The following is a 27,482-nucleotide window of genomic DNA, read 5'->3' as shown; positions in this document are numbered from 1 at the left end:
AATGCTCTGGCCACCCTCCACCTCCTGCAGGCCCCTGTCAGGCCCCCGGGGGCCTGAGAGTGTCATTGGCAGATGACCGCCGCACTCGCCGCTACCATGGTCTCGGGCAACAGTGGCCTAACAGCCGCCCGCCTGCTGTCGCGCAGCTTGCTCCGTGAGTCCGGCTGGAAGTCCGCCGTCCTGGCCTACCCGGGTTTGGGGAGCTACCCTGCCCAGCGTCTGGGCCCTCCAGGGCGGGAGTTCGTAAAGGGCCGGGAGCTGTTCGGGCTCCTGCTCGGAGTCCGGGACTGTCCGGGATGAGGGAGCTTTGGTGTGCATGGGACAGGGAGATAACTTAGGCCGCTGGTGGTTGGGGAGGTAGGGCGGCCGATTCGGGTCTGGGAGCTCTTCACACTTGGGAGCTTGCTCTCCTCCCCGTCCCCCCGCAGTGACGAGTGGCGGAAGTGGGGGTGGCGCCTGTATTGGCCTTATTTGGAGAGAGGGGTGGAGAAGTCCAGGATGAACATAGTTGGGAGAATGAGCGTCTGCTAAGAGGTCGGGGAAGGGTACTGAGTATGAAGCTGGAGGGTGAGGGCCCCTTCTGTGGATTACAGGGTCATGGGAAAAATGGTTTCTGCGTCCAGTATCAGTATGGCCCTGTAGACTCCTGGAAACTTAGGGTTGGCTGAGACTTGAATCATTTGATTTGCAGTGTCCCCACCAGGCTGTTGTGTGAACACTTCAGTTCCCTTAAACTTAAAGTCTGAGGAATGCTGACTGTTGAAAATTTTCACCGTGTTCAAAGTCTCTGTGCTTGTTAGATAGGTTATAGTAGGAAGAAACTTTGGAACTAGCCACATGAAGGTTTGAAGTCTGGCTAGTCCTTTTACAATCTGTGTTATTACCCTGAGCACTTTTCTTAATCTGTTTCTCAGCTATTGTTTCCAGTTACATGAAAAGAATACCATATGTCAATGAATCTGAAGCATCATCTCTTGTAAGGTGCGCCATTATTTTGTTCATCAATGGAAGATGATGACTAAATTTGTGACATGCCATTGGTTGTTAGATGCATTCTGATTTAAGAGATGATAAAAAGCGAAAAAAACTTCATCTTAAAAATGATGTACAGGATGATCTGGGTTCTGTGCAGAATAAGTGAAGCAATTTATATAACACGTCTGATGTGTAATAGATACTCAACTAATATTAGTTTTCTTTCTTCCTAATTTTCCTGCTTGTTCTGAATAATGGGTGAGCCTTAATTCCTTTCTTGAGAAGATTACATTCTAAAAATGTACAGTGATGAGTCTGCACTCAATAGCTCAAATAGCTCAATAGCTCAAATAGTTAGCTATTTGAGTCCAAATCACTTGAGGTCGAAGGTCTGGCTAGATAACTTTGGCAAGGAGGAAACAGTTTATTTGGGAAAGTTTTCTGGAGATTCCTATTGTGTAATTTAAAGGACAGCTGAGACTGTTAATGAGCACAAGTAAAAACAGGAATAGTTGTACCCAGTCATTTGGTCAATAGTTCGAACACCAAGAATGAAGTAGTATTCGGCATAGGCCTAAACCAGCTTACTCTTGAGTATAGTGTGGGTTAGGAAGTAAAATGCCAGTTGTGTAGCACAGCCACTGAGGTGAGGAAGACTAGGAAATAGTTGCTTACCTATGTCTTTCTCTGCTGGGTTTTTGTTGATCTGAGGTTCTGAAAGATCCTATCCTTGGGTCTGCTGTCTTATTAGGAGGAGAATCTAGAGAAGAAGGGAAGAATGTCCAAAAGATTCAATTCTTAATACATCCTTAGCAGTACTTAACAATCTTCAAAACTGGAAGTTCTTTCTGCCTACACTCCCAGGATTGGATCGCGATGTCTTAGAGATCATCTGGTTTATCTTTCTGTTGCTGGAGTGGTGTCAAATTCTCTAAGTCATGTGATTAACTTGTTATTAGGGGTCTGAGAGGTATGGGATCTAAGCCAAGATTATCTTCTATATTAGAGTGGTTTCAGATAACAATGTTAGTACATAAGCACCTCTAAATCTGCAAACCTCTGACTCTTCTTTCCCATGCCACATTTTCTAATCCCATTTTTCACTCCCACTAGAAAAATAGTAGCCACAACATTACCTTGCAAACCTTTTTTAGGGGGTCATAATTATTTGGGCTTTGGGGTTAATAGAACTGGAGATGTTAGGGAATTTTGTTGTCTTGATTGCACATTATGTGCTGAAGGTCATAGGTGTTGCAATATTGATTTGAGTTTAAAAAATAAAACAACAAAACACTGAGAGAGGTCTTTCAGAGCCCTGTTGGAAAGGCAGAAACAGAACTCTAGTTGTTTTTTTTTTGAGACAGAGTCTTACTATGTTGCCCTCAGTAGAGCGCTGTGGCATCACAGCTCACAGCAATCTCAAACTCTTGGGCTTAGGCAGTTCTCTTGCCTCACTCTCCCAAGTAGCTGGGACTACAGGCGCCTGCCACAACATCTGGCTATTTTTTGTTGTTGTTGTTGCAGTAGTCGTTGTTTAGCAGGCGTGGGTTGTGTTCAAATCCGCAAGCCTCCCTGTAAGTGGCCAGCACCCTAACCACGGTGCTACAGGTGCTGAGCCCTAAACTCCAGTTTTATAGCTTATGAAAAGCGGAAAAGAAGCCAATTGAAGTGAGAAGAAAAAATAAAATTAATAATGGAGAAAGACTTCTGTGAGAAAGTGTAAGATTTTATAAACACCTTTGAAATTGAGATAATGAAGTTTTTTAAGAAGTATAAAGCAATGAAAGGTCTTTTTAAACATGTCAGGAATTTCTATAAATTGAGTCTTTTAGAAAAGTCTTTTGAACTTCAGAATTATGGCCTTTTAATGCCAGAAAGTGAATTTTACAATCCAGCAGGCCCCACACCTTTGTTTGTTGATGAGGAAATAAACTTAGAAAGCTTCCAGAAGGGGTTTTAGAATCCATGTGGTATGGATTGTGGTATCCTTCCACCAGCATATGCCACATGGTACTTGAAGCTTCCTGTTTTGAAGGTCTCACCTTTTGGCTACTCCACTCAAAATTGACTGTCCTTCTCAAAGATGCTGCCTGCCTTTTCTATGTGTTTGCTAAGTGTGCAAGCCTGTTTTTAGAATAGGGGAGGCAATAAGAAGTGTAGAGTGGGAAAAGAGAGCCTCAATAGTGATGTTTGTGATACTAGTATCTGTTACCATTGCATCTAAGAACCAAATCTTTATTTCAGAAGTACAAAATAGGCTTTAGGGACCACCAGCAGGATTAGGGCTAAACGTCTGTGCAGTCTCTACACAAACTTTAGGGACACCTATGATCCTTGTAGGTACAAAAACAGATACAGGGATTTTTTTCCTCTTTTCTCAAAAGTAGGAGTTAAAGATTAACATTTTCTAATTCACATTCAAAAAAGATGGACCTTTTGATACTTAATTTGATGTGTTTCTTTTGTAGACCCGTCTCTTCCTGAAATTCAGTGGAATGTTTCTCATGCACCTACCCTGTGTAAGGCACTGCACCATATACCAGGGGAGACACCAGAAGAAACAAGACATAGTTTTTACTCTCATGGAATTTGAAGTTAGAAGTTTTAAAAGTATTTAGATGATTCTTGACATAATCCTGAAGTAAATTTGACCTTAAGTAATTTTATTTAAAAATAATGCAATAAAAAGAGTGATGTATACTCATTAGCAAACTGTGATGGTGTTTACCATATACTTCACGAAAGTGTCCGCAGGTTCCATTCTTCTTAATCTCAGAACCCCTACAAACTCCCCCTGCCACTGTATTCACAAGGCATGTATATCATGTGAGGACTTAGGGATTCCCTTCTGCATAATGTTTTATTCAAATGTGACTTCATATGGAATTAGTGTAAGTGAAATTCTCAGGAAGTTGAGTGCATTGAATCTCTAATTGAAAAGTTAGAGATTTGTAAGATGGTATGGCTACTACTACATGCCCCGTGTTTTAAACTTAACTTTAGGAAATAGTTTACACTAATAATTTGATAACTTTGTCATAGAGATCAGGTTTGTATTTAAAGTCAAAATGAATCTGTTTAAGGACTAGAGAGACAGTTGAAGATTTGCGTTATGAATTGCTTTATACTCTTCAGCAGAAGTTGAATAGGCTATTATTATTATTATTTTTTGTAGAGACAGAGTTTCACTTTATCGCCCTTGGTAGAGTGCCGTGGCATCACACAGCTCACAGCAACCTCCAACTCCTGGTCTTAGGCAATTTCCTTGCCTCAGCCTCCCAAGTAGCTGGGACTACAGGCGTCTGCCACAACGCCTGGCTATTTTTTTGTTGAAGTTAGGCCCGGGTCGGGTTTGAACCCACCACCATCAGTATATGGGGGCAGCGCCCTGCCCACTAAGCCACAGGCACTGCCCTGAATAGACTATTTTTATTACTTAAAACATTTGATTATTTGGGTGGAGAAGAAATTAATTAGGGAAAGCAATTACCAAGAGTCAGTGTGACTGATTTAATATTTACAGCAGCTAAGTTTACACTTTTTACCAGCCCAAAGTTAAAGTGAGTGGTGGAAGGATGAAGGTGAAGAGGTGCAGTGATGGGGATGGGGGAGGCCATTTTCTGTGGGGAGCCTGCAGCCCTTGATTCTGGGCCGTAAATTACATAAAGTAGGAAAGAATGAGGAGAATGACATACATCATTTAAAATTTGGTGAGTTTTGTTTGGAATGTAAGCATATTTTACATTTTTCCATCTGAATGCAAATATAAAGCAAAAAAGAATTTCCTTCATTCTGTGATATCAACAATGGTAAGACTTAGCATTGATTTAATAACAATATTACTTTAAATATATCCACCAGTTATTAGGTGTGACATGGAATAGCAGGAGAGTGAGAGTTGGTCATGGCTAGAGTGTGTTACCTAAGGCCATAGAGAAGGCAAAAATAAAGGTGAGGAATATTATTACAATGTACAGCTCACCTTCGTGTCCTCACAGCCACAGCAGGTGGGAGACCATTCTTGTTGTAAAGGGCAGAGAGTAGTGGTTCATCGTTTCCTGTAGGCTGAGTTTCTGGGATTGACAAGGTGTCATGGTGTTTAGGGTACAAATCATGGCTTGCTGGGCTCCCCAAGGTTTTCTGCTGGGTTTCAGAGGGTATTTTCATTGCCAACATTTCTCATTTAGTTTGCCTATATGTCTTAGAGCAGTATGCCAGAAAAGGAAGCATATAATGGCTGGTGGTTCCTTGTCTGGACCTGCTGTGCCTGATGATCCCTACTGTGCAGGTCCAAGTATCAGTCTGGATGATACAGAGCTAAGTTGGGTTGAATGGGCCACAACTAAGGTGGAGTTAAAGAGTGTTTGTTTTTGTGGAGAGTTCAAAACCATGCCCAAAACCAGGTGAACCTCTTTACTTTCTTTAGGAGCTTAAAGGTCAAGTATTGGGGGTTTTAGGAGTGAGCTGCTAATAATCAAGGGCTCAGTTTAGAAGTAGTCCCAATGAGGAATTTATTCCTTCACCTTATAATCCCTGCCTCTCTCACACACACAGAATTCTGTACTTTGTGATAGAGCAGTTTATCTACCCTCAATTCCCAGGGCCTGTTTCTATCGTAGTACTTTTCACATTGTGCAGTTAATGGCCCACTTCTATGTCAGTTCAGATAGATTGTGTACTCTTTGGGGGCTGGGACAATCTTATTCAACTTTATCCTTGATACCTGGCATTGCGGTGCGGCATAAGTGCTTCTCAAATCTTGATTGAGGGCTCCGCGCCTGTTGCACAGTGGTTACAGTGCCAGCCATATACACCGAGGGTGGTGGGTTTGAACCTGACCTGGGCCAGCTAAACAACAATGACAACTGCAACAAAAAATAGCTGGGTGTTGTGGTGGGCACCTGTAGTCCCAGCTACTTGGGAGGCTGAGGCAAGAGAATCGCTTAAGCCCAAGAGTTTGAGGTTGCTGTGAGCTGTGACGTGACAGCACTCTACTGAGGGTGACATAATGAGACTGTCTCAAAAAAAAAAAAAAATGCATGAAATCTTGATAGAATAAGTGAGTGGCCATAACAACCCCAGGAACTAGTATCTGTACTTGATTATGCTATAATAGGTTTTCAGTATCTCATTTTCTCATTTCAGTATCAATGATAACTTTGGCATCATACAGTTTTCTTCTCAACACAGAATGTGATCTTGTTTTCTTGTCTTTTTTCTTATTAGAGTACTTGTGGAAGACCAAACATTACCTATAAAAAGAAGTATTTTCTTTTAGAAAATATATACTCTAGAAATTTTGATCTTATCATCTGGTCTTGTAATTAAATCTACATTCTCGTCTGAAAACTCATGACAGATGGACCTTTTATTGAAGATTTTATTGAACCTTTTATTGAAGATTCCAGGAGTGGGAGAGACTGGTGGAATAGGGGAGGAAAGGCAATAGTAAAGCTCTTGCATATTGTGGCTGTGGAATCTAGGTGGAAGAACAGGGAGCAGGAATGGACCCTGAGCACTGAATGGGATGGAGTCTGCTGCACAGCTCAGTGGGGGTAGGTTCTCAGGCAGTAAATCCCTGTTGTGATGTCCACTGGCCTAGGGTCAGCTGCTTAGCTATGTCCACTGGGCCAGGACTTGACACACAAATATCCTCATGGCCCCTTATTTAGCACAGTATATAATCCAATCATGTAGCTGTCAGTTACCCAGCAATTCTTGTATGTGCCAAATGCTCCTCCTTTTCTTGGATGGTAATGGCAAAATCTGGACCTATCTCTTCCCTTAAGGTGTAGGGGACTCCAAATACCCCTGCCAGAGCATGTTCTAAATGGAACCTTAGGTCTGAGGATTGAGGCGGTCCTGAGGCAGTGATTCAAGGCCTTGGACAAATATGTGACAGGATGTTCTTTTCGGGAGCTAGCTTTCACAGGCTTACCTCAGTGGTGTGTAGAAGTCTAGCTACTTTGAAGGGGTCAGAAATGGGCCACAGAGAAGGCAGGTTGGTGGCTCTAATAGAATGTTAGAAAGTAACCCATAGTTTTTTAGTCATCTGTGTTCTCCTTCCTACTACTTTTGAAATATGGGGAGTTGGTTGTAGTAACTGGTTAGATTTTTCAATTTTTCTTCAGATTGGTTTCTGAAAACAACTTGGATGTTTTTTCTTTTGTTTACAAGTTTTTCTTACTTGTCTACTTTCCTATTTCTTTCTTTTCTTTCTTTTTTTTTTTTTTTTGTAGTTTTTGGCCGGGGCTGGATTTGAACCTGCCACCTCTGGCATATGGGGCCGGTGCCCTACTCCTTTGAGCCACAGGCAACACCCTATTTTTCCTATTTCTTTTACATATGAGTTCTTGAGTTTTACATCAGAAGAAATCAAATTAAGTGATTTCAGATTAGATTTTAGATAAGTTATTCTATGATTTAATATATTATTATTGGGGAATGAATTGTACAGTAGTTTTTATCTCTGAAAAAAAATTGCCTCTTAGCTTACCTATAGTTTGCAGGATTGAAAAAGTAGGGTTAAATGGGAAAGACTGTGGCTGTTTATAAACATTATTAGTGGGGATGATACCTAGTTTTCAGTTCCTGGATTTACTTTGAGCCATTTGTCTTTGAGCCCCAGTTTTCTTTCTGAGGAATAAAAATGATAAACTTCAGCTTTTCTTTTTCAACTCAGGGAAAAACTATTAAGATTGTAATTATCTTCAAAGAAGGGATCTTAGAGAGCAGAACACTGTCTTTTTTGTTTGTTTTTCGAAATTTCCAAATTTCTGTGGTCGATGTGTCTCATTTAAAAAGTGACATTTAAATTTGCCATGAGCACAAGATAACTCTTGAATTAGAGGGTTTTGTCGTTGAGTTGATAATTCAAAAGTTTGGAAGAATTATAACGTGTCATATTTTCTTCCTTCTTAGTGCCACAGAATGGAATCCGGCATTGTTCCTATACAGCTTCACGGAAACATCTCTATATTGATAAAAACACGAAGGTTATCTGCCAGGGTTTCACTGGTAAGCAGGTATGTATATCTAGATTTTTGTTTTAAAGTGTAGACTACAGCTATAACAAGATGTAACTATTTTTTTATTTTTGATACCACAAAATTAATAATATATAATTGTTGCAGTAAACTATATTGTATAGCAATGGAGTTGTATCTTAGTGGGAGGTTGGGTGCCTGTAAGATGAAATTTTGTTAACACTTACCTTGAAAATCCCTGGGAGTATACTGTGTTGGAAAACTACATACTGTCTTTTACCTAGTATTATACAACACTACTGGTTTTCCTCCAACACTAGAACAGATCATCATTTGTTTGATTAAGCACTAAGTAAAGTAGATTGCTTATGTTTATGTCTTGAACAAAAACAAAATATACATAAATGGAAATATAGTTAAACACAGAATCCACATTTGTTGTAGAGAAATGCTCCACCCATTAGAAATGAGACAGGCAAAAGAATTAGTACATTGACTTTTCTCATCTTACCCTGTCTCTGGGGCAATGGTTTGGGACTAGCAGTCAGAATTTCCTGAAGTATTTTAATTTGTTCTCATTCATTTATATTCATTCTCTTTCCCTCTCTCTTGTCTACATCATAGAATTTGCAGAAGTTTAAATATATCGGTAATGTAATTTTGCAATAAAATTTTGTACCATCTAACTCAGGAATTCCTTCTGTTAGTAAGTTGGCATGTGTCCATCCAGATATTTTTGTTTTCACACACAACTAAAATGTGTTATATAATGTGTATTTTACAGAGTTTATTCTAGAGAACTATATATATTTACATAACATGCAATATATTATGTATAGTGCAAATATCTATAAAATAGTTTTTATTTTTTTTTTTGAGACAGAGTCTCAAGCTGTTGCCCTGGGTAGAGTGCCATGGCATCACTGCTCACAACAACCTCAAACTCTTGGGTTTAAGTGATCTTCTTGCTGCCTCCCAAGTAGTTGGGACTTCAGGTGCACGCCACAACACTCAGCTGTCATTTGGTTATAGTTGTCATTGTCATTTGGCGTGCCTGGGCTAGATTTGAACCACCAGCCTCGGTGTATGTGGCTGGCGCCTTAGCCGCTTGAGCTACAGGCTTTGAGCATATAAAATAGATTCTTAAAAGTGGGATAGCAAAGGTTCTATGTATTTAAAATTTTAATAGCTACTACTAACTTGCCCTTTAAAACATTTGAATAAATTTATACTCCCACCATAGTAGATGCACAGAATTTTGTAAATGAGGGAGTACTACCAAATCAATTAGAGCATAATTATGTCTTTACCCAGAATATTCCTTTCTTCATTAGTAAAGGAACTATGGCAAGATAAAAGGAGTTAATGTTTTTTTTTAATTTCTTAATGATTTTTCTATAATTAAAAGAAATGTTATTTCTGTAGATTTTGGTTATCTAGTGCAGAAGTCAGCAAGCTTATTTTATAAAAGGCCAAATTGTGAACATTTTAGGCTTAGTGTGTTACATGATCTCTTGTCATTTTAGGCTTAATGTGTTACATGATCTCTCTGTTATACCTACTCAGTGCAAATGTAACAGAAGTCATAGGAAATATGTCAATGATGGGTGTGCTTGGTCCCATAAAACTTAATTTACAAAGCCAAATCTTATGGACTATAGTTTCCTAACCCTTGGCCATACATGGTGGCTCATACCTGCAATCCTAGCACTCTGGGAAGCTGAGGAAGGAGGATTCCCTTGAGCTCAGGAGTTTGAAACCAGGCTGAGCAAGAGAGAGACCCCATCTCTACTAAAAAAATAGAAAAAAATAACCAGGTGTTGTGGCAGGTACCTGTAGTTCCAGTTACTTGGGAGGCTAAGGCAGGAGGATCACTTGAACCTAGGAGTTTGAGGTGGCTGTGAGCTAGGCTGACACCATGGCACTCCAGCCTTGGACAACAGAGTAACACTATCTCAAGAAAGAAAAGGAAATGTTAGGAATTATTTTAAAACTATTCAGTTCTTTTTTTAAAAAGAAAAATTTGGTTAGCAGATTGTTTCATGTAAAATATCTTTTTGCATTTGACTTTTTTGACTTTTTCCCAAAGTAACCAACACAGAAATGTGGTTTGCAGTGGACCTTTCATCTTTTTCTTCTACTCTGCTACTCTCTTAAAAATAATCTTCCAGTGGGATTACATCTATGGTGCATCTTACAAGGGTACATATGAAACTTAGTATATGTAGAATACAAATGTCTTAACACAATAACTAAGAAAATGCCAGGAAGGCTATGTTAACCAGTGTGACCAAAATATGTCAAATGGTCTATAATGGGGCAGTGTATGGTGCCCCATGATCGCATTAATGTACACAACTATGATTTAATAATAATAAAAAAAAATGTAAAAAGAAAATAATCTTCCAGAAAATGCCAGGAAGGCTATGTTAACCAGTGTGATGAAAATATGTCAAATGGTCTATAATATAATGGTCTATAATGGGGCAGTGTATGGTGCCCCATGATCGCATTAATGTACACAACTATGATTTAATAATAATAAAAAAAATGTAAAAAGAAAATAATCTTTCAGTCAACAGTAGTCTTAGGGAAAAAAAATCCACCACCAATAGAAAAACAAACATATGCAAAACCCTGAAATTTTGTTCATAGGTAAAATTGCCTTACTCATTTTTATAACAAGACATTTTATGAAATCACTTTCCTTATATACATTCTAAGGAGAGTAGATGCTCATCCAAGATTTGAAGTGCATTTGATCATCCCTTCCCAATTTATATATAGATATATTTTTTTCTTTTTCATTTTATGGAAACAGTCTTACTGTATTACTCAGGCTGGTGTGGAATTCCTGGGCTCAAGCAGTCTTCCCATCTCTTGCTCCTGAGTAGCTGGGATTATAGGAGCGCACCACAATGTCTGTTTTTTGTTGTATATTAATATTATTAGCGTAAAATCAAATGCTTAATTAACTCAAATTCTCAATGTAAGCTTGTTTTGTTTGGTTTTATTTTTCTCTTTGCTATACTTCATATGATCCTATGACACGTAAAGCTTAGGCTCTTTTGTAAGAACCATTTTCCATGTATAAGCACTATATAGAACTGTCATTGCTTTCTAAATTAGGTGATGGTTTGACTAAATATTTAAATCCAAGGTTGGTTTCAGTTTCTTTAATTTATCAGCAATTATATTGTTTCTTATTCACTTTCCATGGTTTTGGTTTTGTTTTTAAAGCAACTGACAGCTGTAATTGGCTTGCAGTTTGTTGATTCAGATTTCAGTTATTATAGAGGTAATGATGAGGTCTGAAATTTAGAGCTTACCTCAATAGTAAATGTGCATTTTGTCTCAGTTCATTTTTTTAGTACACACATTGTTCTACATATGAATGAAAAATACTTGTATTTTAAGTAGATTTTAGCAATGCAGATTTCAAATGGATGCTATCTAATTTCTTTCAGTGGATTTTATGATGTACTAAAATTATTTCTATTTCTAACTGTGTACTGGCTGGTAATAATGGGGAAAGGAAGAAAATAAGCTTATTTTGAATGGAGATGTTATTCCTGTTTAGCACTAAATCAGAACTAGAATTTGATCCATTTGAATTTCCTTGGCAGTGTAGTCTAGTACTATCTGGAGTGAAAGACCAATCTAATGTGGACTGATACTTTTATAAAATATAGTAGAAGGTGCAGCAATGTCATACTGCTATGTTGGCAAACATATTTTACTTTTTTATTAATTAGATTTTCCCTCCCTCTTTCCCCCCTTTTCTTCCTTCCTCCCTTTCTTCCTTCCTTTTTGCTTCTTGCCTTTCTTTTCTTCTTCTTTTTTGCTTTTATTTCATTGCAGACCAGCAAGAGTCTGCAAACCACACTTTGAATAGCACTGTTTTCAGAGAGAGACCGTTGAAATGTGGTTCATTCTAAAACTCTGTCTCCAACGTTAGACAAGTCAGTTAAGAGGCTTAGGGCCAAGTTTCTTATTTTGAAAAGAATCTGAATTTCTGAAGTCCTTCTTAAGGCCTCAATTTTTATGCCTTTAATAGAATATGAATAGTTGGGTCAGCATATTTAGGTTCTTAAATGACACATAGAGCCATTCATTTTTCCAACAACTATTTATTGAGTGCCTACTGTATGTAATGTGTTGATTATGTACATGATACAATGAACAAAACAGTCAGAAATCACTGTTTTCATAGAATTTACATTTTATTGAACTGGAGTAGAGAAATTTGAACATCAGTAAAATCAATGAGTAGATGATATGTTAGAAAGTATAATTACTATGGGAACAAATACATCAAGAAAAGGAGAATATGCATATGTGGATAGACTCATGGCAGTCAGAATGGTAGAGGGCAGTCAAAATCCAGAGGAGATATGGGAGTAAACCAAATGGTTATCTAAGGGAAGTGTATTACATGCAGAGGGTGCAGTGAGGCCATGAGGCATGCTAGTGCCTGCTATTTGTGGAAGCTGCAAGACCAGCGTGGCTGGAGTGAAATGAGCAGGCAGGTACGGGAGGTTCTGAGTAGGGAGGCAGGTTGGATATTGACTTGTAGGCCAGTGTAAGGAGTTAGGTTTTTACTATGATTGACGTCTAAAATAATCCAAGTATTTGAGCACAGTGACATGATCTTCCTTGTTTTAACAGGATCATGGTGGCTGGTGTGCAGATTAGATTAAAAAGGAGCAAGGGAAACAATCCTTTCAGAGTTAGGGAGATTTAGACCAAGGTGGTACTGTAGAAGGGGGAGAGGTTGTTGAATATGTTTGAAGGTAGGGCAATAAAATTTACTAATGGATCTAATATGGGATATAAAAGAAAGAATCTAGAATGGCTTCAGTATTTTCGGTGTGAACATCTGTAAGAAGTGGAGTTGTTTTTCACTGAGATAGGATAGTGTAGGGGCTGGAGTGATCAGAAACTCAGTTAAGGGCATGTTGAGTTTGAGATGTCTACTAGTTCTCCAAGTGGAAATGTCAGATAGGCAGTTGACAATGTGAGTATGGAGTTCAAGACAAAGATCTCAGGTAGATATGTGTGGTGTGTGTGTCTGTACATGTATGTGGGAGGGTCACCATATGGATATTTACCACCATGATAAGGGATGACATCACCAAAGGCATGAATTTAGATGGAAAAAGGAAGTCTGAGGAGACAGAGAAGGAGAAGAAGAAAACCAGGGAAAATAAAGCCCCAGATGCTTAGTGAATAAGAATGTTTTCATTTCTGGAACCATTTTTGGTTGTCACAACTAGATGGCATAGGAGGGAGGGTGGGTACTGACATCTAATGGGTAGAGGCCAGGGCTGCTACTAAATGTGTTAGAAAACACCAGAAGACCACCCATAAGAAAAAATTGTATTCAAAATGTCAAAATGCTAAGGTTGAGGAGGGAAGGTGAACAGATAAGGAAATATAGGACTTTGAGAACACAGAGGTAAAGGCTCACTTAAGATCAGTGATCGTTAATTTAAAGTGAGACCAATTAGCATAGCTTTGAGGTTTTATTTTTTTCCTAGCTACTATTTGATTGCATAAGTTTGGTCTTAGAATAGGTAGAAAACTGGATTTAACCTGGGTTGTAGTTTTGCCAGATGTATAAATGGAAGTGAGAGAAAGCCAAGGTTCTTGTGTGAATGTAATGGTCTACCATGGATTTTATACTGGGTAAAGAGGAGTTTGAGGACAAGAAATAATGAAAAGGAGAATTTCTTTTAAGTATAACACCAGCGTGTTTCTGATCATCAGCCAAGTTTGAAAATGAAATAAAAGGAGACCCTTTTTTATAGCTATTTTGGCTTTGCAGAGCTTGTTTTGCTTCAAGGTTTAAAGCTGTGTTTGTTAAGTTGACAGAAATGTTGGATATATGTTACTGTTTGGGAATAAAACCTATTTTTTCTCCCTAAGTTGCTAGGATTGCCTCTACTTCTCCTTAGGCTTCCCAGTTTGCCTTTTCTCATGGGTCTTGCGCTTTTTCCCTCAGGGCACCTTTCATAGCCAGCAGGCTTTGGACTATGGCACCAAACTCGTTGGAGGAACCACTCCAGGGAAAGGAGGACAGACGCACCTGGGCTTACCAGTCTTCAATACTGTGAAGGAGGTAATTAATGGTACCTGAGTTTGGCAAGAAAAGAAAAGCAGAGGAAAGAGTGAGCTTTTGTTGGGCGAAGATCTTAATTGTGTCCTTTTTGAGAAAGTCACTTGCTATTTGAAAATTCAGTATCCTAGAGAAATTTCAGTTGCAATAAAACCAACATGTCATTTTTATTTATAGATATGAACCACTATAAAGGGAAGAAGTGCGGTGGTCAGGCTTCTATTTGGTTTATTATCCATTCCTTCCTACATCTTAGTAGTACAGCTTCTGGGAGTATGTATAGCCATAAGAGGTAGAGAACTATAGGGTATCTTTTCAATAAATACCTATGTGCCTATGATTTCACTTCTTTTGGTTCCAACTTAGTTTTTATTTCTTTTCTTCCACCTCTCCCTAATCATCATTTTCAGCAGAGCTTTTAAAAACTTATTTTTAACCCCTAGCTTCATTTATGGCTGCTTCATTTATGGTTGATCTGTTAATATCATTTGACTTTCACTATCTCTTTTTATTAGGGATGCAGTCAAGAAATCTCAGTCTTTGAGGTTGTGAGGAATTATTCAGGGCTGATTCTCAAAGACATTGTCTTTTACTTCTGCCCAGTCTTCTAGTTATACTTGTATGTTCTGTAGGTTAATATTTGAATCCATTGTAAATTCCATGGCACAGCCTTCTGAAAGGTTTTGATGTGTATCTTAAATTACATGAGGATATGAGGTATGTATCTACCTCTCTACATTGATTTCCTCCTTAAGTTGACCTAATTTTCATAGATCAGATAGGCACCACATGTACATATTAGTACAGTAGGTCTAGTTCCTTATGTTGACCATCTCTGTATGTTGACCAGTTTATTATAATTCCATAGGTGTTCCACTTAGAGAGGTCCTATTGTATTTTTATATAGGTGTTTGAGAGCTGATTTCTAAACACATGGAGACTCCCTAGTTCTTGTTCTTCTGAGGAAATGCAGGGTTTTTGGTAGTGAACAGGTCGTATAGTGTCTTGGTCATTGTGAGGCTGGCGTAGAACAAAATTGAGCATGTCACAGTAATGAGGGAACACAAACAGTGTGTTTAGATTTACTGACGTATCATAACCTGAGGGAGTGAGATATCACAGAACGTTTCAATTCAGGATGGCATTCAAAGGGAGCAGAGAAGAGGCTATGCTTAACTCTGTTCTTTTCTGCCAATGTAGGGAACTTGAGAATGGGAAGAATGAAGACTGCTCTGTCTCCTGGTGGTGTCTTAAGTCCCTGTTAGAGTCTTGGTACTGAATTTATTTTACAATGTTTATGACTTACCCAGAAACAAAGTGCTTCATGGTTAATGTTTCAGGCCAAAGAACAGACAGGAGCAACAGCTTCTGTCATTTATGTTCCTCCACCTTTTGCTGCCGCCGCCATTAATGAAGCTATTGAGGCAGAAATGCCACTGGTTGTGTGTATTACTGAAGGTATCCCACAGCAGGATATGGTACGTGTCAAGCACAGACTGCTGCGCCAGGGAACAACAAGGCTAATTGGGCCAAACTGCCCTGGAGTCATCAATGTGAGTGCAAAATATAAGAAGAAGCTCAGAACAGTTTTGGATCAGTCCAAGTACATTTGTGTATATGACTTATGAATGACTTTTTAAAATTTTTTGTGCAACTTTACTTTCTTTCAGCCTGGAGAATGCAAAATTGGCATAATGCCTGGCCATATTCATAAGAAAGGAAGAGTTGGTGAGTATGTCACTATAGATTAAAACAAAAAATTCTTTTCTCTAAACTCTCAAAACTCACAAAGAGAATTTGTGACTGTCCATATCAAGTTCACTTTAATTAATTTAACTTTAGTAGAATTTACCAAGGAAGTTTTGTAGGAGATTGATTCTATATCCTAAATATAATGAGTTTGAGAAAAAATTCTAATTCTACAGAATCAATGAAGATTTCGAGGGTGAGGGATTAAAGATTTTTTTTTTTTTTTCTCTATTTAGCACTCTATGGGATTCTTCCCTGTGTTGGCATGAATTAGTAGTTCATTTCATGTTATTGTTGAGTAATATTAATGCTAAGTAGTGTTCTGTTATATGATTATATCACAGCTTTATTTATCCATTCTCCCAGTAATGGGCATTTGGGTTGTTTCCAGATTGAGCCTTATAAACAATGATTACATGGACATTTGTGCATGTGTCTTTTTGCGGATAGGTTTTTATTTCTCTTAGGCAAAAGACCTAGGAAGGGAATTGCTAAGCCATAGAGTTGAATATGTTCAATATTTTAAGAATTTGCTAAATAGTTCATTGAAGTGGCTGTATCATTTTGTATTCTTACCATCATTGTTGAAGAGCTCCATTTGCTCCATATCTTTACAAACATTTAGTATCATTAGTCTTTTTAAATTTAGCCATTACCAGGAGCGAAATGGTATCTCATTGCAGTTTACATTAGCATATTCTTGATAGAGTACCTTTACATGTGCTTACTTACAGGTCTTCTTTTGTAAAGTATCTGTTCCAGTTTTTTGCCCACTTGTTTTTTGTTGGGTCGTTTGTGTTCTTATTGTTGATTATAGGCATCCTATAAATATTCTGGATATAGCCCTTTGTCAGATTTTTGTGCTCTCAATATTTTTATTGTTAGTCCTTCTATGTCCTTTCCAAGAATTACTTTGCTTTCTTAAATATCATAAACTTTATCAAAATGTTTTGGGAAAATACATTCTTCCAAAATTTACTATTTGGTTAGTTGCTCAAGAAAATAGCCAAATTAACATTTCAAAGTTAGCCACATTATACCTATTTTTGGACTCTTTATACCTAAACTTTCTTTTAAGCTATATTATTTTTCCAAAATAATAGGTGTTTACAGTGTTTTTGTCTGTATACCTTGACTAAACAAGAATAATCATCATGGTTGGTGAATGTCAGTTTTGTAGTTGATATAGTTGAGTTAAAGGTCATGATTTTTCTTTATTACTAATGTCTCTTAGAGCTGCCATTGTGGACTTGATAGGTTCTCTTATGAGGGAAGTTACAGGGAGCTTTATAGGCTATCTGAATTCCACTGGGGCCTGATCCACATAATCATGGTTGCTCTTGTACATACTTGTACAAGGTATTGCTTATATCCTTTAGTCTGCTTTGAATAATTACTGCTACAGTCTTGAGGTGGGCATGGAAGGAGTGCTCAGTGCTGAGTTGTCTCTCTAATCACTGCCCTGCTTTGTAAGGTTCCCATAAACCTAAACAGAATTGCGGGAAGTTCTAGCTTAGACCTTGGCTCTATAAATGATGGTAACACTTTAATGAGACAGTCCTCTTGGAGACTACTTTTAATTAAGGATATGTTCCCCTAAATATTCACCCAAAAGAAAAAAACCTGTGACACTACAAGATTTTTGAGGGGGTAAAAAGGGAAAGATGGTTATTTGTACTAATTATTACTATTTTGATACCATTGCAAATAGTCTCAGTAGTCTTGTTGACTTCAGATCCTTAAGAGTTTAGGGAAGGGGGCGGCGCCTGTGGCTCAGTCGGTAAGGCACCGGCCCCATATACCGAGGGTGGTGGGTCCAAACCCAGCCCCAGCCAAACTACACCGAAAAAATAGCCGGGCGTTGTGGCGGGCGCCTGTAGTCCCAGCTACTCGGGAGGCTGAGGCAAGAGAGTCGCTTAAGCCCAGGAGTTGGAGGTTGCTGTGAGCTGTGTGAGGCCACGGCACTCTACCGAGGGCCATAAAGTGAGACTCTGTCTCTACAAAAAAAAAAAAAAAAAAAAAAAAGAGTTTAGGGAAGGGAAGAAGTTTTCAGTTCCTTGAGTATTTCTGGATGAAACATGTGATAGCAGTATAATTGTATAGTGACTTTCTGGTTTGTATTAATGACAGCTAATACAATTGCATATCTGGTAATTGAATATTATTAAAGGAAGTGACTAGATTCACTTTTATTTGCTGTGATTTAAGCCCTTTCTTACTTCATCATTTGAAGATATTATTGACTTGGATGGTAAATCATGGAATGAATTTTATATATGCCCATCTTAATTACTAAAAGTATTTGTAATTTAGTTTGCCGTATGATAGCACAATCTTAATAGTTTTGAATACTTTTCCTAAAGGTATTGTGTCCAGATCTGGCACCCTAACTTATGAAGCGGTTCACCAAACAACACAAGTTGGATTGGGGCAGTCTTTGTGCATTGGTGAGGGATTTTTGCTAAAACCATTTTATTGGAATGTAGTGTTTTCATTGAATGAATATAATAATAATTACTGATTTCTTGTTTATAAGAGGTTTTGATACTATTTTATGGAAAAGATGTTATGATCTTGGATTTAATTTGCTTATGTGTTCTGTATGTTTTAAAATTTTTTAAATTCATAGTCCAAGATTTAATTTCTACTTTGAGGAAAAGATATCTTGGGACATGTGGTTTCTGAGAGCCTTAGAATATGGTGCCTGACAATATCATTTATTTTCATTGATGTGAGGAAGTGGTTCCTCATATTAGGACTTTCGTTATTGTAACTATGTTCAGTGGCCATTCCATCTCATTCTCAAAACATCTCTGAGCTAGAAAGTTGTAGTTTTATAGCCTTATTGGTAGAAAAATTAAAGTTGAGGAAGGTTAAGTTCCCCTAAAAATTTCTTTTTGCCATGCCATACTGCCTCCTGCTTTAAAAAAACTAAAAATTCTGTAGTCTTAGCTACTGAGAAGGATGAGGCAGGAGGATCACTTAACCCAGGAGTTTGATGTTGCCGTGAGCTAGCCTAATGACATGGCACTCTAACCTAGGCAACAGAGTAAGACTCTGTCTAAATAAATATTCCAGCAAGTTTTTACATTTAAAATAATTTTAGTATTTGTTGCCAAAAGCCCGGGAAATTTCTCATTTTTTATTAATATTCCTTCAAATCCTTAGAATATCTTTTAAATGTTTTTCAGATATATCTTTTTGTAATAAAATAAATGTTAAAGTATAGACATAGAGTATTTTATTAAGATCTAAATTCATAAATTAAATTTTGTAAACAATAAATCGAGTCTTTCTGTGTGTAAAACTCTAATCTTAGGCCCAGGATAATTTACTGTGATGGAGCTATGATTGTGGTACTGCACTCCAGCCTGGGGGACAGAGCAAGACTCAATCTCTAAGAAAAAAATAAGTAATAAAAAAATTTTTAAAGCAGCATCCAATATGTAGGGAATGATTACCTTTAATCCTGCCAAGTACTCATTCTTAAATGTTAAGTGCTCATAGTAAAGCCCCTGTATGCAGGCTCTGTCATCACCTACTCTGGTTCCAACGCAAGAGGGATCAGGATACCCTTCACCCTGTCACTCACTGGCACTTGTGTCTTAAAACTTGAGAGTGGTTTTCTGTAGTATCCCTCATCAGGTAGTTTCTTTGCACAAAGAAATTTATTAAATATTTATTTTCTCTGGTTCAACATCATCAGGCAACATAAATACACATAAATACAACATAAATACACAAAATAAATACTCATTTCTAAAGAGTTAAGTATGATTAATTTTGTAGGTGGGAAGAGGCTTGATTAAGGAGCTAAAACAGAAAGAACAACCAACCACCATTTAGCATTCATACAGTATTATAAATAGGAATAAATAGCATTTCATGATGAATGTTAAATGCGTGAGTGATGATAAAGTATATACAAATATTAGGGAGGAGGGGTAGGTAAAATAAGAAGCCAATTGAAACACCATTTCTTGACCTGAATTTCATAGTTCATTCTTAAATTTTCCATTTATGTTGGTATTCTTTGACTTTTTCAGGTATTGGAGGTGATCCGTTTAATGGAACAGATTTTATTGACTGCCTTGAAATCTTTCTGAAAGACTCATCCACAGAAGGCATCATATTGATTGGTGAAATTGGTGGTAATGCAGAAGAAAGTGCTGCAGACTATTTGAAGCAACATAATTCAGTAAGTTTGGGTTTGGAACTATATAGCTCCTTGCTTTCAAATGATACCAGAGGTTTTAGAAGTCATTTTTATGTTTTCAAAGGTTAATTTTTCAGGAAAACATGAAAGACAAGATTGAACCTTTCTAAGCTAGGCCCTCTGTACCAGACACTCAGGAGATTCGCTGGACTTATTGGGCCGCTTGTCTTGCCCCTTCCCACAATACCTGTTCTGTACTTCTGTGCTCTGAACCCTTCGCCCCATGCATCACCCTATACTTTATGGTAGGTACATTGGCCTCCTGCTGAACAGAGAACATTCTGTCAGCCTGAAAGCCCCGACTTGACATGTGGACTTATATTTTCACTCATGTTTGGTGTTCTTTGGGAAGGAGTGTCTTGGGGATTAAGTGTCCTTTCTCTTTTTCAAGGCTGAATATCCTATTCCTTGTAACCTCTTCCAGGATCTTGCCTCCTTCTAGCCTTAGTCTTTCATTCAGTGTAGAATGTCATTGCTCTTCATAGGTCAAGCAGAAAAGTTTACCATCTGCATTCTCTGGAGGCTTTCCTTGTTTTGCTGCTTCCTTACATTTAATTCTTAAGGGAGCAGCAAAACAAGGATGTGTGTGTGGAGTTGTATCATACTTTCATTTAGCAAGGGTGAAGAAGGGTGGTGGGAGGAGAGAGAGGAGGCACAGCTTTGACTGTGAAGCAACTTGGTGCTCACCAGCCCCTATTTATGTGTGCTTTGGTCATTGCTATGTCTGAGAACTGTGAGGGGGAAAAACATGCAAATGATTTCCAGAGTTTCCGAGACTGAAGAATAATTGAAAAGGCATCTTCAGAAGGCTAGGCAACAGGATGAAGATACTTCTCTGTGCTTGTAAAAAAAAAAAAAAATTGAGGAGTGAGTGAATTAAATGTCACTGTAAGGTAATGAATACCAGAGAGTTAAAGGAACCAATAATGTCACCTACAGGGTGGTGTACACAAAACAATGCATATTTATGTGTGTCTTTTAAGGAATTTTTAAGGACTGTTTTTAGTATCCTTGATTTTCTTCTTTGATTTTAAGCCCTAGCTCCCTGTATAAAATGTGTCTCAAATTTCTCCTCACTCTGGATCTTTCCTTACTTTTCATTCATTCCCTGGTTCTCAGCAGTTTAGCTTCTGTCTGCCACTTAGAAACTGTGTGACCTTGGGAATAGTTCTTAACTTTTTGCTGTCTCAGTTTCCTCTTTGGCAAAATAGGGATATCATAGTACTTGCCTCCTAGAATTGTTGTAATGATTATGAAATTTAAATGATTTGGCATCTTATAGCAGACCAGTGCCCAGCACATAGTAAGCACTCTTGAGCTGAGCTGTTTGCTGCTCTTGAATCTTCTTCCTTTCCTGACATTGTTTTTGCAGAGGTCATCAGTGGCTTTGATTATTCTTCATCCTGTCTATCCTCCTGGTTTTCCTTCTCTTTATCCCTCCTTGGATCTATTTTCTGTGCCTATTCCTTAAGTGTAAGTAATTACATTATATGTAAACAACATTGTACTTCAATGCACATTTCATGTCACGGACCTGAGAACTGTTTTTTATTCTCTCTCATCTCCTGTTTCCACTCAGTTACCCAGATCTGTCTGTAAGATCTCAGTGGTTTATCTAAATTCAGAGCCTCATCTGCATTTAATCCCTCTACTCTGGTTTGGGCTTTCATTTTGTCCTACCTGGCCTGTCTTAGTAGTTTCTTCCTTGCTGCCTGTACTCCTTCCTCCTACCAGCCCCTTCTCTCCCAAGCCATCCTGCTTATGGCCACACAGATTATATGTTCTTCTGAGATAGGAACCACTGCCATTTGTGTCTGGTTAAAACCAGACAGTGTTTTCCATTACACGTTAGAAAAAGGCCAGATTTAGCATGGTATTTCAGTCCCTCACATGACTCCAGCCTTTTCAGATACATGTCCCATCCGACATGCCAGTTTTCATTCTTGATTGCCTTTGCTTATTCCTCCTGCAGGCGGGCTGTCATCTGACTCTCACTCTAGACTGTGTTACAGATGGCAAGGAACTGGTACCTGGGTGTCTAGCCCAGTCTCCTGGCATAATAGGCACCAATAAATGTCAAATAAATGAAAGAATAAAGTAGGTTGTTAGGACATGGGAGTAAAATTCAAAATTCTCTTGAATTCAGAAAAGTTATAAAATTTGAAATTTAAGTAAAAACTGACTTTTCTGTAAAAAAAGATTTAGGTTAATAAGACATAGCACTATGTTAAATTGAATCTTATGAAGTATTACATAAAGCACAATACCTGGCATAGGGTGAATAGATGTTATCTGCTACTACCTGGCTGAAAAGTTGTGTTGTTTAGTCCTTATCTTGACCCTTTTGAGTAAGATTTAGATTTTCCTTTTATGATTGAGGGAACTGGCACAGGGAGGTTAATAACTTGCCAGTGGTAGGTAATAACTTGGGTGGGATTTATACCTGGGTCTGCTTGACTTCTCCATTATACATGGAGGGATCAGGAGTCAAATTATAGAAGGACAAAGAGTTAACAGTCCTTGGTGTATGCTCAGACCACCACTGGTATCATTCTAACTGGCCTTTCTGTTTTTAGGCTTTCACACTCATCATCATTTCTGTGCCCTTTATTTTCAGACTACATTTCCCCTACAATCTTTTAATTCTATTTTTTCCCACCTAAAACCCTGTAATAACTCTTCTTTGTCAATGAGACAGAGTGCACATTTTTTTGACATTCTAGGCTCATCGTTGAAATCTTGTTCCTTTCTAGTGTAGCAGTATTCCCACTTTTAGGGGGTCAGGGAAAGAGACCAAGTGGACATTTAATGTCACTTGGTTATGAGATTCTCATAGTCTGTGAAGAGCCCATGAGTGAATAAATAAATTACAGTAGGTGCCAGGCATACGGAAATGAATGAGAACTTAATAATCTCTGTGTTCATAGAATTCATAGTTTAGTAGGGGAACATATGGATAAGTTACAGTCAGGGTACCGGATATAATAGTAGAAATGTTTACAAGGCACAGCAGTGTTGCTGAAGAGATGATCAATTGTGAGGGTCCTTGTGGAGTGTGTGTGGGGGAGAGTCAGGAAAGGCTGATGGGGAGAGAGGAGGCTTGAGCCAGGTTTTAAAAGTTAAGTAGCAATTTGCCAGGTATCCCAGGAGGGAGGATGGGGAATATTCTTAGCAGAGGCACAGAGGTAGAACAGTGTAGGGTTACTGGAAAATGAAGATAAAGGAAGAGCAGTGGGAGGACATGAAGCACTTTACATGCTGACACCCTGGCATAAACAGGGCAGTCAGTAGAACTACACTGGTAATCATTTGTTGCCACGCACTACTCCCTGTAAAAAAAGGAAAAATCAGCTTCACTTAAGAATGTTCTTGATAAAGCCATAAAAACTAATTTTATTAAATCTTGATCCTTGAGTCAGGATTTTGTGATGAAATTTTGAAAGCACTTTCACAATTGAGGTGTGACCTGAACTAGCTCCTGTTTCCATGGAACATCAATTTTACTTGAAAGAATGAGTGGTAGACAGACTGGCTGTTTGGACTTAGGTATTTTCTGAATTTGGGCATTTTCTGAAAAATGAACAAAGTGAACCTGCCATGTCAAGGAACACAACTGATAATATTTGTTGCTAATGATAAAAAATTTGAACTTTCAAGTGAATATTAAAATTTCAGTAATCTTATGTCTGCCACCTTGAGCTTGACAGCTTTTTCCTACTTAAAGGCTTTTCTGATGAGCTTTGTGGTGAGACTACTGACTGATTTGTTGATATTAAATGAGGAATGTGTCAGTATTTGGAAGATCTGCAGAACTCATTGAACCAGTATTTCCTAATAGTCTAATGTGTGTTACAAAATTATTGTGGATATGAGATCCATTTAATGTATGAGACAGAGTAATGGGTTTTAAAGTAACAAGGGACAAAAAGTTCACTGCTGTGGTTTCAGGTTCCAAAATTACATCTAACTTTTCAGGAATTACCACTTGAAGAATATCATATAATATCAAAGAAGAATGTCCTTAATTATCTGTAAGGCAGTAAATTAAAATCATTCTTTCTTTTCCAACTACATGTATGTGTGAGGCTAGATTTTATTCTTAAACTGCAGCCAGAATAACATACTGCAACAGATTGAATGAAAATCAGTATCAGAATCTACTTTTGAGAGTTAAAAAATAAGTTTTGAAATTGCCACTCTTCTCACTGGAATAGTTTTTAAAGTTTTAAAGTTATTTTTAAATGAATTAACAAATATTAATAAAATTTCTCAGTTATAATTTCTTATATACTAAATGTCATTAGATACAATCTAATCTTTGAGGTTAGAACCTCAATAATTTTTAGAAGTATAAGAGATCCCCAGACCTCATGATTTGAGAGCTGTTGGTCTAGGGGAGGATGATGGTGCCTATGTGAAGGCTCTCAGATTCCCTATAGGCCTCTCTGTTTTGCCTAGTATCTTATATGAATGTGGTATTATCATGCAATGTGAAACTTAGCTGTATATTCACATATTGCTTTATGGCATCTCTTAACTGATTGATGTAATACATGTTATTTTTTCAACTACATTACAAGTCTAAAGCACAGGAATTTTTGTATTTTTTGTATTTTTTTTTAATCTCAGAATCTAGTATAGTAATATTTATGAATTATACATAGAGGGTGCACATTAAATGGATTTTTGTGGAATAAAACCAATCCTGATCTTCCTTTTTAGACATCATAGAATGTCAGCGTGGAAAGGGCTCTTGGCCATCAATCTAGTTTAGCCATTTCATTTCATAGATGAAGAAGCAGAAGTCTGGAGAAGTCATATAGCCTGTCCGTCCTGCAGCTTTAGTCAATAGGAAATTGAATCCTAGGTCCTTTCCAGTATATCTTTCTACCTCATCTTAAAGTGCATTTATTAAGGGTAAACTAATAATGAATTAAGGCACAAGATTAGGTTAAAATAAAACAACCCATTCTTGTATTTTAAATCATTATTGCAAATCTTGTTAAAATATGAGGCCTATCTGGAAAGTATGCAGGCATATCATAAAAAAAAAAATCGTATTAACAGTGGCTGGATATTTTCTGGACAACCCTCATATATATTTCAATTTTTCAAATGATTAACATGTATTTGTAAAACATCTTGTGTCAGTGAAGTGGAAGTTTAGTATTGCATACATACAAACATTTGCTCAGTATTGTTTTCCTTAGTTTGTATGGAAAGCTGAGTCAACTCAATGGAGAATGTAGTAGTTAAAGTCATAGTTTAATATTTGAGTTGGTGTTTTTAGGATGCATGATGGGCGTTCCCCTGCCCAAGCCATTTACCATTTATTGCCAGAGACAAATTTGAAGTTCAGGTTTTGTTGACTTCTTCATTAGTGTGTTTAAACTATTACTTTCTCCTCAGGGTCCAAATGCCAAGCCTGTAGTGTCCTTCATTGCTGGTTTAACTGCTCCTCCAGGCAGGAGGATGGGTCATGCTGGGGCGATTATTGCTGGAGGAAAAGGTGGAGCTAAAGAGAAGATCTCCGCCCTGCAGAGTGCAGGAGTTGTGATCAGCATGTCACCTGCACAGCTGGGAACCACCATCCACAAGGTGAGCTCCAACGGTGGCTGTGGAGTGCTCTGTCACAGGCCTTCTCAGTACAGAACCACTGTGGGTACCTAGAAACCATAGCCTTTTTCTCATTTTGATGTGCAGCTTAACAGTCTTTATCAACTCTCTTAATGTCCTAAAGCCCTAATTGGGCATGATCAAGAATAGCATTCAGATTTAAACTTTCTTCTTTAAACATAAGGATTTATTCTTTTGTTAAGTGGCAATATAGGACATACAAAAAAGCATCTTGGAGACCGAAAGTGTAATTATTTCCATTTTAGGGGTAGGGAGAGGATGTGCAGACAACTGCCTTGTGTTTTGTGTCTTGTTTTTTCCACAGAGGGCCTTTGGGATATAGCCACCCTGACCACATATGTTTCTGTTTTCAAGGGAGAGGAATTGGGGGTTGAGTAACAAGAAATAAAAACTGGATGAAGCAGCTGGGGTGGAAGATCTAAAGACAGTGGGAGGTTCCTTTAGTTTTTGACCCTGGCTGTTTGAAGCCGTTGTTATTTACAGATTGAAGGAGTGACTTCTTAACCTCCCTGCCTCCCTTTTTAACAGGACATTGTGAGTTAAAGTATTCTAAAACATTTGATGTCTTCCATAATCTCTTTGCAGTGATTTTCAGTGTGAACGTTTAAGGCTTTTAGTCAATCTTTATTTTTATGATAGTTATAGTCTTGACCAAAAAAGGAAAGAACAACAAAAAACCTGCTTAAGAATGCTAAAAAGAAGCACCGATTGTTTTGCTGGAAGGGAACAGCATTCAGAGAGAATTTGAAAATTCTTTGCCCTTGTCGTAGGGATAATAAAATGGGCTCCTTGTTTTATTGAATCTTTGCTTGATCCTGTCTTTGGTATATAACAGTCTGTGTTGTAGTGTTTGTAAGAAATCTGGATGGTTAGTGAACATGGAAGAAGAATTTCATTTGAAAGTGAGGTGGGGGAAGGAGAAAAGCAAATGCTTAAGTTCACATTGGAGATGGGTGTTAACTGTTTTACTCCAGTAAGTGGCAGTAGGCATCTACACATTTTATTCTATTCTCTAATTGTTATAAGCTAGAAAAATATAATTTTCTGTATTGTTTCCTTAAACAATATGTTGTTGAAGGTATTTGTTTATTTCAGATGTTTTTGAGGTTCTTGACACTTTGTTCAAATCCTATCTGATCTGTATGTAGTTTTATACTCTGGAAACTAAGCAAACCTGTTTCTGTTGCCTTATTAAAAGGGCTGATTGTAGTTCTTGTATAAGGCATTATAGGTTTGGACAAGCACAATAAAGTCTGTCAACTCCTAATAGTAATATTGCCATGAGAAAATAAGTATTATTTAAAACCTTTCTTTTAGCTTCTGGGATTGGGAGACAAAGCTGAAACTCTGAATCTAGCTTTCTTAAATTCAAGCTGACATGGACTAATTTGAAAGCTGTCATTTTGTGTTTGAGTGCCTTCATCCTGGTATATTTTACTTCTGTAATTTGGTTGTTCAACAGATTCTACAGATGATAGGTTTCAGAGATATTTTGACCAGGAATGTAATTTGGATTTTTATCTTGTTTTTCCCTCTCACTTCTCCTTCTCTTCTGTTTCTGAAGGAATTTGAAAAGAGGAAGATGCTATGAAAGAAAAAACAGTTTCCTAAAACTGTGGAATGAATCATTAGACATGTGAGCCAGCACTGGATTGCTTCTGTTCAGTGATTGACACCCTATATGCCTGCTGCTGGTCTTTCAGTACAAGGGGAAGCCAAAACAAGGTTGAGAATGTCCTATATTGAGATATTTTCACTTTATTATATAACAGATGCAGCCAATAAATCTACTATTTGATTT

General features: G+C 37.8%; 1 protein-coding gene across 3 annotated transcripts; it reads left to right on the top strand.

The window, feature by feature from the left end:
• Positions 1–6: 6 nt before the first annotated feature.
• SUCLG1 (succinate-CoA ligase GDP/ADP-forming subunit alpha) lies at positions 7–27,482 on the top strand. 3 transcript variants are annotated; one of them, XM_053587709.1, is made up of 9 exons: positions 7–154; positions 7,897–8,000; positions 13,966–14,082; positions 15,420–15,632; positions 15,750–15,807; positions 18,192–18,275; positions 19,875–20,026; positions 25,454–25,642; positions 27,246–27,482. In XM_053587709.1, the coding sequence occupies exons 1-9, from the start codon at positions 73–75 to the stop codon at positions 27,270–27,272; spliced, it is 1,026 nt and encodes a 341-aa protein (XP_053443684.1). In that variant the 5' UTR covers positions 7–72; the 3' UTR covers positions 27,273–27,482. The 3 variants fall into 3 exon arrangements, with proteins under 3 accessions (XP_053443684.1, XP_053443683.1, XP_053443685.1); XM_053587710.1 differs by adding an exon at positions 6,202–6,530 and having other exon boundaries at positions 77–154; positions 25,454–27,482; XM_053587708.1 differs by having other exon boundaries at positions 25,454–27,482.

The sequence above is a fragment of the Nycticebus coucang genome, chromosome 4 (genome assembly GCF_027406575.1).
Source record: "Nycticebus coucang isolate mNycCou1 chromosome 4, mNycCou1.pri, whole genome shotgun sequence".
Classification (NCBI taxonomy): Eukaryota; Metazoa; Chordata; class Mammalia; order Primates; family Lorisidae; genus Nycticebus; species Nycticebus coucang.
The sequence above is the reverse complement of the archived record's forward strand: the minus strand, read 5'-3'. Positions and strand labels throughout refer to the sequence as shown.